We start from the raw sequence: 14,497 nt of genomic DNA, 5'->3' as shown, positions 1-14,497 counted from the left end.
TCTACTGACATCTTGTCTCTCTTAAATTAGACAGACTGCTTCATCATTAGTCCTTTAGAAATGTTGTTATTCATTCTTTTGATCAGAGTTCTTAAGTTTTTAAAAAAATTTTTTTGTATTGTCACTCTATAAATTTTTCTCCTGGTTGTGTTCACTTCACTGCATCAGTTCATACTTTCCAGAATTCTTTGAAATAGTTTGATTAGTCATTTATTATAGCACAATATTTCATTACATTCATATATCATAATTTGTTCAATTTTTCTCCATTTGATGGATACCCCTTTAACATCCTGATCTTTTCTTTCTATTTAATCCTTCCTTCAGGATTAGGAAGTTAGTTTTGACTTTATTCCCACGCCAGTATTATCCTGCCATATAACTATGCCTCCCTGACTATTTCCCTGTTGAGTTTGTATTTTTCTATACCTAGCTTTGTCCATATGGGTATTTCATTCTCCTTTGTCTGGTTCAGGAAAAGTAAGGTTCACCTGATGCCTACTACCTGTCATCCTGCATGCTTTATACTTTTCCTCTCATGTAGCCCAATAGTGAAAAATAGTAAATTCCATCCCATCTTCTTCCTTTCTATACTAGAATATATTTCTTTTACCCTACCTTTCCTTTCCCTTCTCAAAACACTTAGAACAGAACCAATCCACCCCCTGGTACTCTGTTTTTCTTATTTAATTCAATCGATAAATTCTGAAGACATTAAGGATTTGAAAGGACATTTATTTTTTCTCCTCCTATTATAATGTTAGCACTTCATCTTACAACTTCATCCAACTGTTCAAATAAATGTACCTTTTTAGTTTTCTCTATAGTGTTGTGTTTGTATTTCAGAGTATCTTTTTTTTCAGTCACCTTGAAATTCTCTATTCTATTAAAGGTTCTTTTTTTTTCTCTATAGAATTATACTAAGCTTTTTAGGAAAAATTATTCTACCTTGTAATCCTTTGTTTTTTGCCTTTTAGAATATTATATTCCAAGATCTCTTTTTTTTGGTAATAGAAATTGCCAGGTTTCAATAAAAACATTAGGTATGATCCTATTTGTACTCTTTCTGGCTGTTTATAGTATATTTTCTTTGATGCAGAAGTTCTGGATTTTAGCTATGATATTCCTTGGGCTTTTCCTTTTGGGGTTTCTTTTAGGACATGGCTAGGATTCTTTTTATTTTAACATTATCCTTCTGTTTTAATTGATTTGGTCAATTTTAATTTGCATTTTCTTGAAATCCAGTGTCCAGGTATTTTTTTAAAGACCACTTTATAAAGACCATTGCAATGGTTTATTGAGGGAAACATAGAACTAGTGCCAGTATCACAACAATTCCTTTCAGCCACTTGTTAGTCTTAGTATAGAGTACAGGAAGAGAAGGGCAGGGCAAGAGCAGTCTCTTGAACACAACACAATGTTCATCATGGCCTGGTTTAAGTAGAACCCCCTAGATCCTAACTGCTTTCTCAATCCACAACTTTAAGCCACATGTCTATAGCCTAGATCAGCCGCTGTCCAAAATGTGGCCTGCAGGCGGCCTGCCTACAAGCATAGAAATTTACATAAATGCTTTAGTAAACAAAGCCAAGCTACTGCAGAGCTCTCACTAAAATGGCAAATCAAAATATATTGTCTATTGTTTCAATAAAAACCTAAGGCTGGACAGCCTTAGTCTAGATAATCTTCATCTAGCTGTTTAGAAATATGGGGGCTCCATGGTTTCCATTTCTACTATCATAACTCCAATTCCTCCATTCCCCCAATTACCCATCCAGGATAAAACAGACTTGGGGAAAGAGAAACAAATAACCATGATTAAAAAAAACCAAGTTGTAATAAAGACAAGGCAAAATGGATAGTGGAAGAACTTATGAATTCAACTCTAGAAAAGTGTTAGTAGGATTGGGGTATGGAAAATGATACTCAAGTTCTATAAGAGCCCAAAGGACTATGTTACTCCATGAATATATGTCAAGGATTCTGGGCATAAGGACATGAATGCTGTCTTCTACACTGGAAAATTTCCTAGATACTGAGATTGGCCCCTCCTACTGGATTCAGGTTGCTAACGGCTATTCCCAAACTAGCCTGAAGGTGCTCTTTATATTGTGTTGTAGATATGAAAATTCTCTAGCTCTATAAAGTACCTAGCTCTTTTACTCTTCTGGCTGGTGGGGTAGATAGAGGCCCTTGGGGAATTATCTCCCCATGGAATCTCAGTTTTCCCCTCATGTGCAGGTTCCCATGAGCACATGCCATCATTTTCTTTTAAATAAATTTTAATTGATATTTAAAAAAAAATGTAGTCACTTCCTATAATCCTCCATCTGTCTGTCCTCCCTCTTGCTCTGCTCCCACCAGTAAACTCTCCCTTTTGACAAATAATTGTAGTTAGGTAAAATAAACACATTGCCCGTATATGAAAATAAATGCCTCATTTTTCACCTATAGTCCATCACCTCTCTGCCAAGAGGAAGAAAGTATATTTCACTGTCAATCCTCTGGAATCAAGATGGGTCATGCATTGGATCACAGGTTATAGATTTAGAGCTGGAAAGGAACTAAAAGATCATCAACTGTCTCTTTTTAGAGATGGGGAAACTGAGGCACAGAGAAGTTATCCCAGGTCATACAGTTAGTAAGAGCCCCAGGTGGGATTTGAATCCAGGTCTTTCTGACTCCAAGTCTAGTACCTGGAATTCTGACATCTTTCAATGTTGCTTTCCTTTAAATTAACCACAGTCATCCTCTTGTCTCTGCCTACTTCATTCTGTACCAATTCAAACAAGTTTTCTCAAGTTATCTGAACTCGATTGCTATTGTGCTTTTTACAGCACAATAACATTCTATTACTTTCATATATTCCATTTTGATTGGTCATCCCCCTGATCAATAGAAGTCTACTTTATTTCCAGTTTTTTTCTTTCTCCTATTTCACATATATGTTCCCCTAGATAACTGTTCTTCCTTATCCACTTTAGGCTGTGGGTATCTCAGTGGAGTTTGTTTCCCACACTACCCGCTCCTTTGCCATCAGTACTAAACCCACTCGGCTGGAGAGGGCCAAAGAAGCCACCATCGTTATGGGCAGTGCGGTAAGTAAAGCCATGGCTAGGTGTGGGCCCCTCAGGATTTGCTCAGTGGACCCAGCTAGCCCTATCAAGATGTCCTTTTCCCAGCTCTGATTGTGCTCTGTTGGTGATTTTGTAGGTGTTTGCTGGAGTGGCCATGACCAATCTCCCTGGCATCCTCATTCTGGGCCTCGCCAAGTCTCAACTCATCCAGATCTTCTTCTTTCGTCTCAATTTCCTCATCACCATCTTTGGCATGCTGCACGGTCTCATCTTTCTGCCTGTGCTCCTCAGCTATTTTGGTAAGGTCCCAGAGACTGTACTTCTCAAAGGCCCCTGCAGTTTGTCTTTATAGTTTCAGAATGTGTGCCCCAGAGAGAGAGTGCATAAGTAGGTGCTGCCAGGTGGCTCACCAAAGGGGCCTAACCTACACCTGCCTCCATTAGATTCTTTCCGTAACTCTTCTAAAGGAAGGCCTGAAGTATGGGGTAGACTGAGATGCGGGCTAGAAAGTGCTTCTTGGAGGAATAGTGATGTTTTATCGTAAGCAGAACATCCCCAGATTGGACTGTGCTTATAAACTTTTCAAGCCCCAGTTTGTTCACCTCAAAATAGAATTAGTTATATTCCCTCTACCTACTCCATATGGAGGTATGTGGTGAAAGTGCTTTGCAGCCCCTTAATGTGATTTCTTTTGATGATGATGGTGATGGTGATTATTTCCATTACTGTATGATAGACAGCTGGCCTGGGTTCAAGTCCTGCCTCTGATACACAGTAGTTGGGTGGCAAGTCCTTTAACCTCTCCTTAGTCCAGACCCTCTCTAATGCCCTAAGCTACAGGTAGTATTGATCTGAATTGGTGGAGGGAGCTCTTATTTATTTATTCATGCGGACTTACCACATGAAGTCACAGATCTGGGCAACATTTAAATTGGCTTTGGGAATATGAGGCAGAAGCTCAGTATAAATTTATATGTATACACAAATATGTTTGTGTATACATATATGCTAACATATGTGTATGTGTGTATACACACATATACATATGGTCCAGACTTATATCTATGTATACAGAACAACTAGGTCCCAACTAATGTGAATAATGAATTCCCCTAAAGGAGTTCTATTATTCAACTCTGTACTGCATATTTCCATTGGGCTGGAACAAAATGACACATTTTATATAATTCTAACATTGAATAGTGTGAATTTGAATACATGTGACCCCTTCAGGGGATTCATTATTTGTATTAATTGGGACGTGTATGTGTGTGTAATAAGTCTCTGACCAAACTGAAGAGTTATTCGATGATCCTGATAAGGTTATAGGGCAAGAGTCATTGTCAATCCCTGATTAAATTGAAAAAGGTACCCAAATATGTGTGAGACTCCTAAGGTTCCCCCAAATTCATTAGGCACATAATAATACTGATAACAGTTGGCATTCATATAGTACTTTAAGGTTTGCAAAGAGCTTTACATATGTTATCTCATTTGATCCTCATAACAACCCTGTGAGGCAGGTGTTATTTTTATCCCCATTTTACAGATAGGGAAACTGAGCCTGAAAGAAGTCAAGAGACTTGCCCATGGTCACATAGCCAGTAATTAATTGTCTGAGTGGGGTAGTTAGGTGGTTCAGTGGATTGAGTGCAGGGTCCGGGATGAAGAAGATTCATCTTCAAATCTGGCCTCAGACACTAACTATGTGACCATGGGCGAGTCGCTGAACCCTGTTTGCCTCAGTTTCCTCAACGCTAAAATGAGCTGGAGAAGGAAATGGCAAACTCCAGTATCTTTGCCATTTCCTCCCCTTTTTCGTTGAATCATTTCCATTGTGTCTGACTCTGTGATCCCATTTGGGGTTTTCTTGGTAAAGGCACTGGAGTGGCTTGCGACATCCATACATTGCTACTATATACAAAGGTGTATCCTAAGTCTCATTGCAGTTTAAAGCTTTAATAGCTTAACAAAGGGCTGTCCAAAATGTGGCCCCATAGTTCGATTTATGCAGCCCACCTACAAGCATAGAAATTTACATAAATGCTTTAGTAAAGGAAGCCAAGCTACTGCAGAGCTCTCACTAAAATGGCAAATCAAAATATGTTGTCTATGGTTTCAATAAAAACCTAAGGTTGGACAGCCCTGGCTTAACATATAAATGTATCTGTTCATTGCTACAGTGATACTCAGCCTCAGGACTGAGAGGTTCCCACAGCTCAGTGCATGGTGCTGTTAGGCTACAGCAGGAGTCTCAGACCCCAAGGTGTCTTTGGAATCTTCCAGGGCCTTCCTTATCAGGAGATAGGGGACAGACTAACAGTCTGGTCCACCTGTCAGCTGAGAGATAAACAAAAAAATCCATTTTTTTTTCATTTTGGGGAAATTCCTATCAAGTCTCCCAGGGAAACTCTTCAGAAGTGACTGAAACTATGGAGGGACCTGAAATTGCTCTCTTCCTTCCCTCTGAGCTAGGCTGGACCAGACTTTGGAGGAAGGATAGGGAGGTTACAAGTGCAGAGGCAAACTCAAGGTGATCTATAAACTTCTAAAGCCTGGAGCGTGCAGCCAGGGGCTTGGGCAGAGCTGATGGGCACCACGAGGCTCAGCATGAATCTAGAATGTCCAGCACCCACATATAACTCCCTCCCCCTTGGTGCCCTGTGGAGAATCCTGGACCCTCTAGCCTCTTCCAGTCTTAGATGGGGGAACATACTGAATCTGTTACAGGTCCTGTTTTCAGAGTCACTTAGGAAGAAAGGTCCTAGAAAGTCAGAATGGGAAAGGGATATTCTGAGTACTAATTGGGACATTTTATCATATGCCAGCAACTATGATTTGACTCTCTCTCATTGAAGTATTTAAGTTATAGTTCTATATAATGACAGTTTGAATGACTTAAATTTTTGGGGAGGAGGGCAAAATTTCAAAGAAGCCCCAGTTGGGTTGCGATAGAATGAGAGCTATTTCATGTTACTACCTTGCTCAAAAAGCTTCAATGGCTCTTTACTATCCCAAAGATAAAATACAACCCAATTCTGGTAGTTAAAGCCCTTCAGTTTGGTTCCCATTTATCTTTTTGGCCTGATTTCATACAATTCCACATCACAGTCAAACTGGTCTAATTCATGTTTCCATATACATTTGATTTCTCATGCCCATTCCTTTGCACAGCCTCACTCACAACCTTGGACTGCTTCCTTTCTTCATTTCTACCTCTTGAAATCCTTAGCTTTTATATTCAAGGCTCAGCTTAAGTCCTACTTCCTACATGAGACTTTTCCTTATTCCCCCAGTATCTTTTCCACCCTGCCACAAAACTACTTTAGGTTTATTTTTTAATTTACTTCGTGTTGACTTATCTGTTTAAAAGTTATTTCTCCTATGAAGAAGGTAAGCTCCTTGAGGCCAATGGCTATTTCATTTTTTGTCTTTGAATTCCTGAAGCCTATCTCAGTGCCTGGCACAAAGGAGGTGCTTACTAAATGCTTGTCAAGTTGATATAAGCAGAGGTATCAAGTACTTCTTTTTAGCCAAGTATTATTCATTTTTTCCTGCCTTTGTGATGAAATTACTCGGTGTTGCTTGTCAATCAAAGGAGAGGAGCCCTAAAAAAGACAAGAACTTTGAAATTCATTCAACAAATATTTATTAATCACCTACTGTGTGGTAAGCACTGAGGTTATAAAGACAAAACCAAAAACAGTCTGTCCTGGCTGGAAATAAGAGGGCACACAGATAAGTAAATACAGAGTAATATGTTTGGGAAGAATGCCCCCAAAATGGGGATGTGTACCAGAAAAGGAATAATGTAGGAAGTAGCCCTTGAGCTGAACTTTGAGGGCAGCTGGGGACTCTGGGAAGCAGAGGCGAGGAAGGAGGGCATTCTAGGACCCAGGAACAGTTTGGGCAAATGCTTAGGAGCAGGAGAGGGGAAAGTAAGTGGGCCAGCCTGGGAGTAAAGTGTATAAGCAGGAGTTATATGCACCAAGCCTGGAAAGACAGACTAGGGTAACCTTGGGAGGGGCTTCAAATAGCAGACAGAGGAGTTTATATTGAATCCTCAGGGCAACAGGCTAGGATACTAAATGCTCCTCCCTGTATAACACGGTCAGGTGTTAATGGAATGGAACCAATGACCAGGATGAGCTCCATCTCTCCTAGTTAGGGATGTTGAAGCAATCCATTTGACCATTTCTTTAAGAAAAATATATTTTATTGGTATATTTTGTTTTTGGATGACCAACATTTAGCTTGTTTTCATTATTTTGTTTTTTCCTGGTTCTGCTTATTTCACTTTGTATCAGTTCACATAAATCTTTTATTTGTTGGCTCCTCCAATTAAAGAGTGTGAGCTTCTTGAGGGCAGGGACTCTATCACTTAACATAGAACTTGGCCCATAATAAGCCCTGAATAAATGTTTTTTTCATTCATTCATTCATTTATTCATTCCCATGGCTCTCTGGACTTCTATCCATTTCTTACAACACAGTCATATTCTTATGACAACAATATTCTATTATATTTGTAAGTTGACTGTTTCTTCTTGTCTTCTCATGGTCTCTCTTAGGGCCAGATGTCAAACCAGTTCTGGTCCTGGCAGAACAGCAAATAAAAGAGAAGACCATGGCAAGCATGGCAAACCCTGTGAAGGAAGCTTCTTTCTCAAAGTCTCCTCCTTCATTCCATCCTGACTTGAACTCCTATACTAACTGGAATTTTGAGGCTGATATGACCAAGCTTCCCAGTGGAACCAAAATACGTGAACGAACACCTCTTTGATGGTACCAAAAGCTGTCTAGTCCATGGCTCTGTCATTCAGAGCATCTCACCAAATCACAGAATCACAGAATTAGTTGGAAGGGCTTTACGGTCCAGTGAGTCTAAGCAGTACCTAGGCAGGAATCCAGACTACAACACCTCAACAAGTGGTCATCTAGTCTATGCTTGACCTGAAGCATACCAATGAGAAGGAAACTGCTGCCTCAGGAAGCATACCTTTGCACTTTTCCATCCCACTAATTCTTAGGAAGTTTTTTACTTACTTCTTTGTAATACCTGCCCTGCTGCATCTTTCAGTCACTACTCCTAGTGTTTCCATTTTGCAGTCACCAGAAAACAAGCTGAATCCCCCTTCTACATCATAGCCCTTCAAATACTGGGAGACAGTAGTCTCCTCAGTCCCTTCAGCTAATCCCCATATGGAATGGTTTCCAGTCCCCTTACACCTTTGCTCATTCTTCTCAAGATATACCACAGCTCATCAATGTCCTTCCTAAAAGTTGGTGCTCAGAGCTGAACATTGTGGACTGAATACGATGAAGCCACCTTCTTTTCTGCATTTTTCCTAAGGCAGCCAAATATCAGTAAACTTTTTTTTTTCCTGAATTGCCACATGATTGATTCATATTGAGCTTGTAGTCCGTTAAAACCCCCTAGGCACTGTTGCCTAGGAATGTCTCCCCCCATCCTGTAGTTGCACAGTTGGTTTTCTTGAATCTACGTGTAGAGCATTTCCAAGGACATGGTCTCTGCCTGGTGTGGTTTCCTGATCCCAGGGAAGGTTCCAGGCTCCTACAGAGAGCTCTTCTTTACCAGCATGCTCACAAGAGGCTGATAATGGGTTAAATTTCATTGCATGTGACTTGTCCTATGGTCATGGGGCTATATTTGGGCAGGTTCTCCTGTAATATCAATTTTCCAAATGTTCTTGTTGGGTATCTTTCTGGATATACTCTCTATAAGATTAGGCATGGAAGTCATTTACTACAACCCTTATTTTTATAGGTTAGGAAACTGTGACCCAGAGAAGTTAATGATTTTTCCAAGGTTACATAGCTAGTAAGAAAGCTTAGATTCAAACCCAGGTACTCTGATTCCAGATGCAGTGCTCTTCTACTATAGTGACAAGTATCCATTGTATCTCTGGAGTTATCCCCTTTTTAATACTCCTTCAATTACTTTCATTCTATCAGGGAGAAGGGCTCTGATAAGTATAATTAGCCTAATCATGTGCTAATGTCCATTTTCAACAAGGAAGCAAAAGTAGTAGCATCTAGGGAGAGGGAAGATTGGAGCAGAAATGATCAGAGGATCACAGATCCAGGGTCAGAGAAGAGGAGGTAGGTTGTCAGTGTGCAGAGCAAATATTCCAAAGAAGTAATCCTTTAATGAATCCTCAACCCGGACACTGGATTTTAACTTGGTTACCAACTCATAGAATCACAGAACTACAGAATCTCAAGAGTTGAAAGGGAGTTTGGCAGACATAAAGTCAAACCTATATCAAAAAAAAGAACCTTCTTTACAATATACCCAATAAGTTTTCATCTAGTCTCTCTCTTCCTGAAAACTTCAACAAGGCTGTTCCAGAGCAGACCAGGTCCTAGCAAACCAGGAGCAGGCCTCAGGATGCCACTGAATCAGTTGCAAGAGCAGTGGTTTCCAGACCTCTCAACCCACAGACAGTAAGGGGATTGGACAATTGGTTTACAGGGGTCCCTTTACTGGCATCAGGGACAGGACCCTGTTGCATTGCCTACATTTGGATCTGTATCACAGTCCTGGATCTTAGTCCTACTGCAAAGAGGAATTCTAGCATAGCAGAGCTTGCAGCTGCAGAGGAGTGGGCACCCTGGTTACAGTTCTAGGGTTGAAAAGGGGTGCTTCTAGTCGCTCACAAACCAGTGCACAGTACAAGAGAATGGTAAATACATCTCTCCCTACATCACACCACTCTGGAAGAGCCAAGTACTTACAAGTCCCTAGAGTTACCTGTGAAAACAGCTGCATAAAAAACATGAAGCTTGGGACAGTGCCCCTCCACTTGGGAAACAGAGCCCCATTTTAGCATAGAATTAAAAGTCAAGAAATTGGTTGGAAAATGAGCAAACAGAAAAAAATTCTGACCACAGAAAGTTACTATGGTGACAAGGAAGATCAAAACACATGCTCAGAAGAAGACAACAAAGTCAAAACTCCTACATGCAAAGGCTTAAAGAAAAATATGACTTGGTCTCAGGCCATGGAGGATCTGAAAAAGGATTTTAAAAATTAAGTAAGAGAGGTAGAGGAAAAATTCCGAAGAGAAATGAGAGTGAGGCATGAAAATCATGAAAAAGGAGTCAACAGCTTGGTAAAGGAGACACAAGAAATTACTGAAGAAAATAGCACCTCAAAAAACAGAATCTGCCAATTGGCAAAAGAGGCAAAAAAAAAAAAATCCAATAAAGAAAAGAATGCTTTGAAAAGCAGAACTGGCCAAATGGAAAAAGATACACAAAAATTCACTGAAGAATTAATTTAATGAAGAAGGAGGTACAAAAGCTCACTGAAGAAAATAATTCCTTAAAAGTCAGAATTGGGCAAATGGAAGCTAATTACTTTATGAAACATCAAGAAACAATCCAACAAAATCAAAAGAATGAAAAAATAAAATTAAATGTAAAGTATTTCATTGAGAAAACAACTGACCTGGAAAAAAAAATCAAAGAGAAGACTACTTGAAAGTCATGATAAAAAAAAAAAAGAGCCTAGAAATCATCTTTCAAGAAATTATCAAGGAAAACTGCCCTGATATTCTAGAACCGGAGGATAAAACAGAAATTGAAAGCATCTACCATTAACTTCCAGAAAGAGATACCAAAATGAAAATTTCCATGGATATCATAGCCAAATTTCAGACCTCCAAGATCAGGGAGAAAATAATGTAAGTAGCCAAAAGTAAACAGTTAAAGTACTATAAAGTACTATATATATATATATATATATATATATATATATATATATATATATATAAAAATATATATATATATAATGGATATATATTTATATATATAATGGATATATATATTTATATATATAAAGTACTTTATAAAGTACCAAAGGACTATAAAAATGTGCAGACCTTTTGACCTGGCAATACCACTCCTAGGGTTATATCCTGTATTGGCAACCAAAAATGGGCTCCTTAGCACTTAGTCAACAAGTGGCCTTGACTAGTTTGGCTTTTTCCCCTGAACTGAATGCTGTTTGTATGTTGGACTGGAGTAAGCTTGTCGGCCCCTTCACCTTGCTTCCCTTGCTTAAGCTGATGGAAAGAACCTGTGCTTTCCCGGTCAACCCCTTCACCTTGCTTAAGCAGATTGAAAGAACCTGTGCTTTCCCCGGCGTACCTTACACCCCCGCAGAAGCTGGATGGTTAAAAGCAGCTCCCGTTGGAACCAGAGGCTGCTACAGCCGCAGCCACAGCCGCAGCCACAGCCGCAGCCACAGCCACAGCCACAGCCACAGCCGCAGCCACAGCCACAGCCACAGCTGAAGCAGGAGCTGCCAGTAGCAGAGCTGACCTACGGGAGGAAGCTGAACAAAGACTTCAGGCCAGTGGGTAATCTTTTTACCATAGAGGGGGAAGCATGATTTTGCTTTACGCAATCATGCTTCTCTGTAGCCTCCTGGTTACTCTTTCAAGGCGTACTTATTGGGCCTGGAAGCTTTTGATCAATATATCAAAATGGGGTTGCTGGTTCATGGGTTGGTTACTGTGGAGCCTAAATATATGTTTTGATTCTTCTACCTTCTACTTTGAGAGTTTCTTATATCCGGCGGTTCCGAACCTTTCAGACATGTTTATGATCCTCTTTGAGATTATAAACTCTGCCCTCCTATTACATATCCCAAAGAGATCATGTAAGTGGGAAACTGACCCGTCTGTACAAAAATATTTATAGCAGCTCTTTTTGTGGTGGCAAAGAATCAGAAATCAAGGGGATGCCCATCAACTGGGGAATGGCTAAACAAGTTGTGGTATATGAATGTAATGGAATACTATATTTTGCTATAAGAAATGAGGAGTAGATGGACTTCATAAAATCTGATCTGATGCTGAGTGAGCGGAGTGGAACTAGGAGAACACTATACACGATTACAGACACATGGTATCTGTGATGATTAACTTTGATAGACTTGGCTCTTCTCAGCAATACAAGATTCAAAGGCAGCTCCAAAAGACTCATGATGGAAAAAGCTATCCACATCCAGAGAAAGAATTAAGGACCCTGCACGCAGATTGAGGCAAACTATTTACTCTTTTTTTTCTTCTCTTTTGGTTTTGTTTCTTTTTTTTCACAGTTCATTCCATTGGTTATAATTCTTCTTTATAACTTGACTATTGTGTAGATGAGTTTGATATGAAAGTATATGTAGAACCTATATCAGACTGTGTGCCATCTTGCGGGAGAGGGGAAAGAGAGAGAGGGGGAAAAATTGGAACACAAAAACTTGTGGAACTGAGTGTTGTAAACTAAAAATAAAAAATAAATTAAAAAAAGAAAGTAATACAAAAATAAAATATCATGGAGCCACAGTCAGGATAACATAAGATTTAGCAGCTTCTACGTTAAAAGATTGGAGGGCTTGGAATATGATATTCCAGAGGTTAAAAGACTAGGATTAAACCAATAATCACCTACCCAGCAAAATTGAGTATAATCTTTGGGGGGGGGGGAAGAATTTTCAATGAAATAAAGGACTTTCAAACATTCCTGATGAAAAGACCAGAGCTGAACAGAAAACTTGACTTTCAAATACAAGATGCAAAAGAAGCATAAAAAGGTAAACAGGAAAGAGAAATCATAAGGGATTTGATAAGGTTAAACTTTATATTCCTACATTGGGAAAACGATAATTATAACTCATAAGAACTTTCTCATTATTAGGGCAGTTAGAAGGAGTATACATGGAGAGAAAGCAGAGGTGTGAGTTTAGTTGGATGGTATGATTATCTAAAAAAATAAAATTAAGCGATGAGAAAGAATACATGGGAGAAGGTGAAAGGGAGAGGTAGAATGGGATAAATTATCTAATATAAAAGAGGCCTGAAAAAGATTTTACAGTGGATAGGAAAATGGGGGAAGTGGGTTGGGGAGCACATGACCCTTACTCTCATAAGAACTGACTCAAAGAGGGTCCTCACTAATGACCCTGGCTCTCTTGCTTCCTCCTGGAACCACCTTCCCCCAAACTCCTGCCTCTTCATACCTCTATAAATAATTATAACCTGAGGCTTGTTCAGTTGCTTTCAATCATGTCTGATTCTTCATGACCTCACCTGGGGTTTTCTTGGCAAAGATACTGGAATGGTTTGCCATTTCCTTCTCCAGATCATTTTTTAGAAGAGGAAAATGAAGCAAACAGGGTTAAGTGACTTGCCCTGGGTCACACAGCTAGTAAGTGTCTGAGGCTGTACTTGAACCCTGGAAGTTGAATCTTCCTGACTCTGTGCCACCTAGCTGCCCATAAATAATTATAACACAAGGCAGAATATGTTAAATATAAAAAAAGAGAGACATGTACAAACTGGTAGGAGAATTCAGAGTAAGGAGAGAGTTAAAATCAAAGAATTTGCCTTGGAAAGTGGCCATCTAGTCCAACGTATATATATGAAAATAATCTACACTCTAACATGCCCATCAGGCTGGGAGAATTCACCTACTCTTGAGGACATTCAGCCTACTTTAGAAGGACTCTAATTGTTTGGAAGTTTTTCCTGACATCTAGTTTGAATTGGCCATTGCAACCTTTACCTCTGCCCCTTGGAGCCAAACAGAAAAATGTGATTCGTGGATCAGAGAATGTGTCAAGGTATGAAAAGCTGGGAATAAACAGAATTTATTCTGTAAGCCAGAAAGAATTTTGATCATGATCCTGGTTCCAAAATGTACCAGCTGAAGTCAACATGAAAAGGCTTTCTAGGAACGATACTGAGAACAGTCGCTTCTTCTTAGTAGGTGCTAAATAAATATCCGTCAAGTCAATAGTTTTGGTAGGAGCTCTGTCCTTCACAAATGTTTTCAGTGGTTTCCAGCAGGATCATTTGTAAAAAATAACAATAAATTTATGATTCAGTCTTGGGGAGTGATAAGAATAACTGAGTTTGAGACACGGCTGTGTAAGTATAACTTCCTTTAGTCTGTTTTTTTAATCTGTAAAATGGGTACAACCATACTCCCATCATTGACTTTAAGGTTTACAAAGTATTTTCCTCATTATAACCCAGAGAGGTATTAATATGATAAAAACTGAAACATGCCAAGAGCCACATAGTAAGTGACAAAGTAGAGACTTTAACTTAGGTGTCCTTGCTCCATGATCAGTGTTCTTACCACTACCCAACACAAAGTCGACTTTTTATCCTTATTACATCTCTGACAAGACTTGGAAAGCTGCCTTTGGAAGAAGGAAGAGCCAGGCTTAAGTCCTGCTTCTGACATATCAGCAAGTCATTTAACCCCTCAGTGCTGTAGGCAACTCTCTATAACTATAAGGGATACACCTGAAGAACTGGGAGATCAGCTGGGGGAGTTTTTAGAAAATGCCTTCATATGATTGGTTCCATGTAGATTCTCATCCCTGTTCCTGT

The 14,497-nt window shown here is 39.5% G+C and overlaps 1 protein-coding gene across 1 annotated transcript in view; it reads left to right on the top strand.

Annotated features, from left to right (window-relative positions):
* NPC1L1 (NPC1 like intracellular cholesterol transporter 1) overlaps positions 1-8,466 on the top strand; it is a 43,526-nt gene extending 35,060 nt beyond the window's left edge. Inside the window, exons 17-19 of the mRNA XM_036749038.1 lie at positions 2,985-3,098; positions 3,214-3,376; positions 7,649-8,466. Of these exons, the coding sequence (XP_036604933.1) occupies positions 2,985-3,098; positions 3,214-3,376; positions 7,649-7,860 (489 nt within the window). The 3' untranslated portion in view covers positions 7,861-8,466. The remainder of the gene's footprint in view (positions 1-2,984; positions 3,099-3,213; positions 3,377-7,648) is intronic.
* The last annotated feature ends 6,031 nt before the right edge of the window (positions 8,467-14,497 follow it).

The sequence above is a fragment of the Trichosurus vulpecula genome, chromosome 3 (genome assembly GCF_011100635.1).
Source record: "Trichosurus vulpecula isolate mTriVul1 chromosome 3, mTriVul1.pri, whole genome shotgun sequence".
Taxonomy (NCBI): domain Eukaryota; kingdom Metazoa; phylum Chordata; class Mammalia; order Diprotodontia; family Phalangeridae; genus Trichosurus; species Trichosurus vulpecula.
This window is presented reverse-complemented; position numbering and strand designations above follow the sequence as displayed.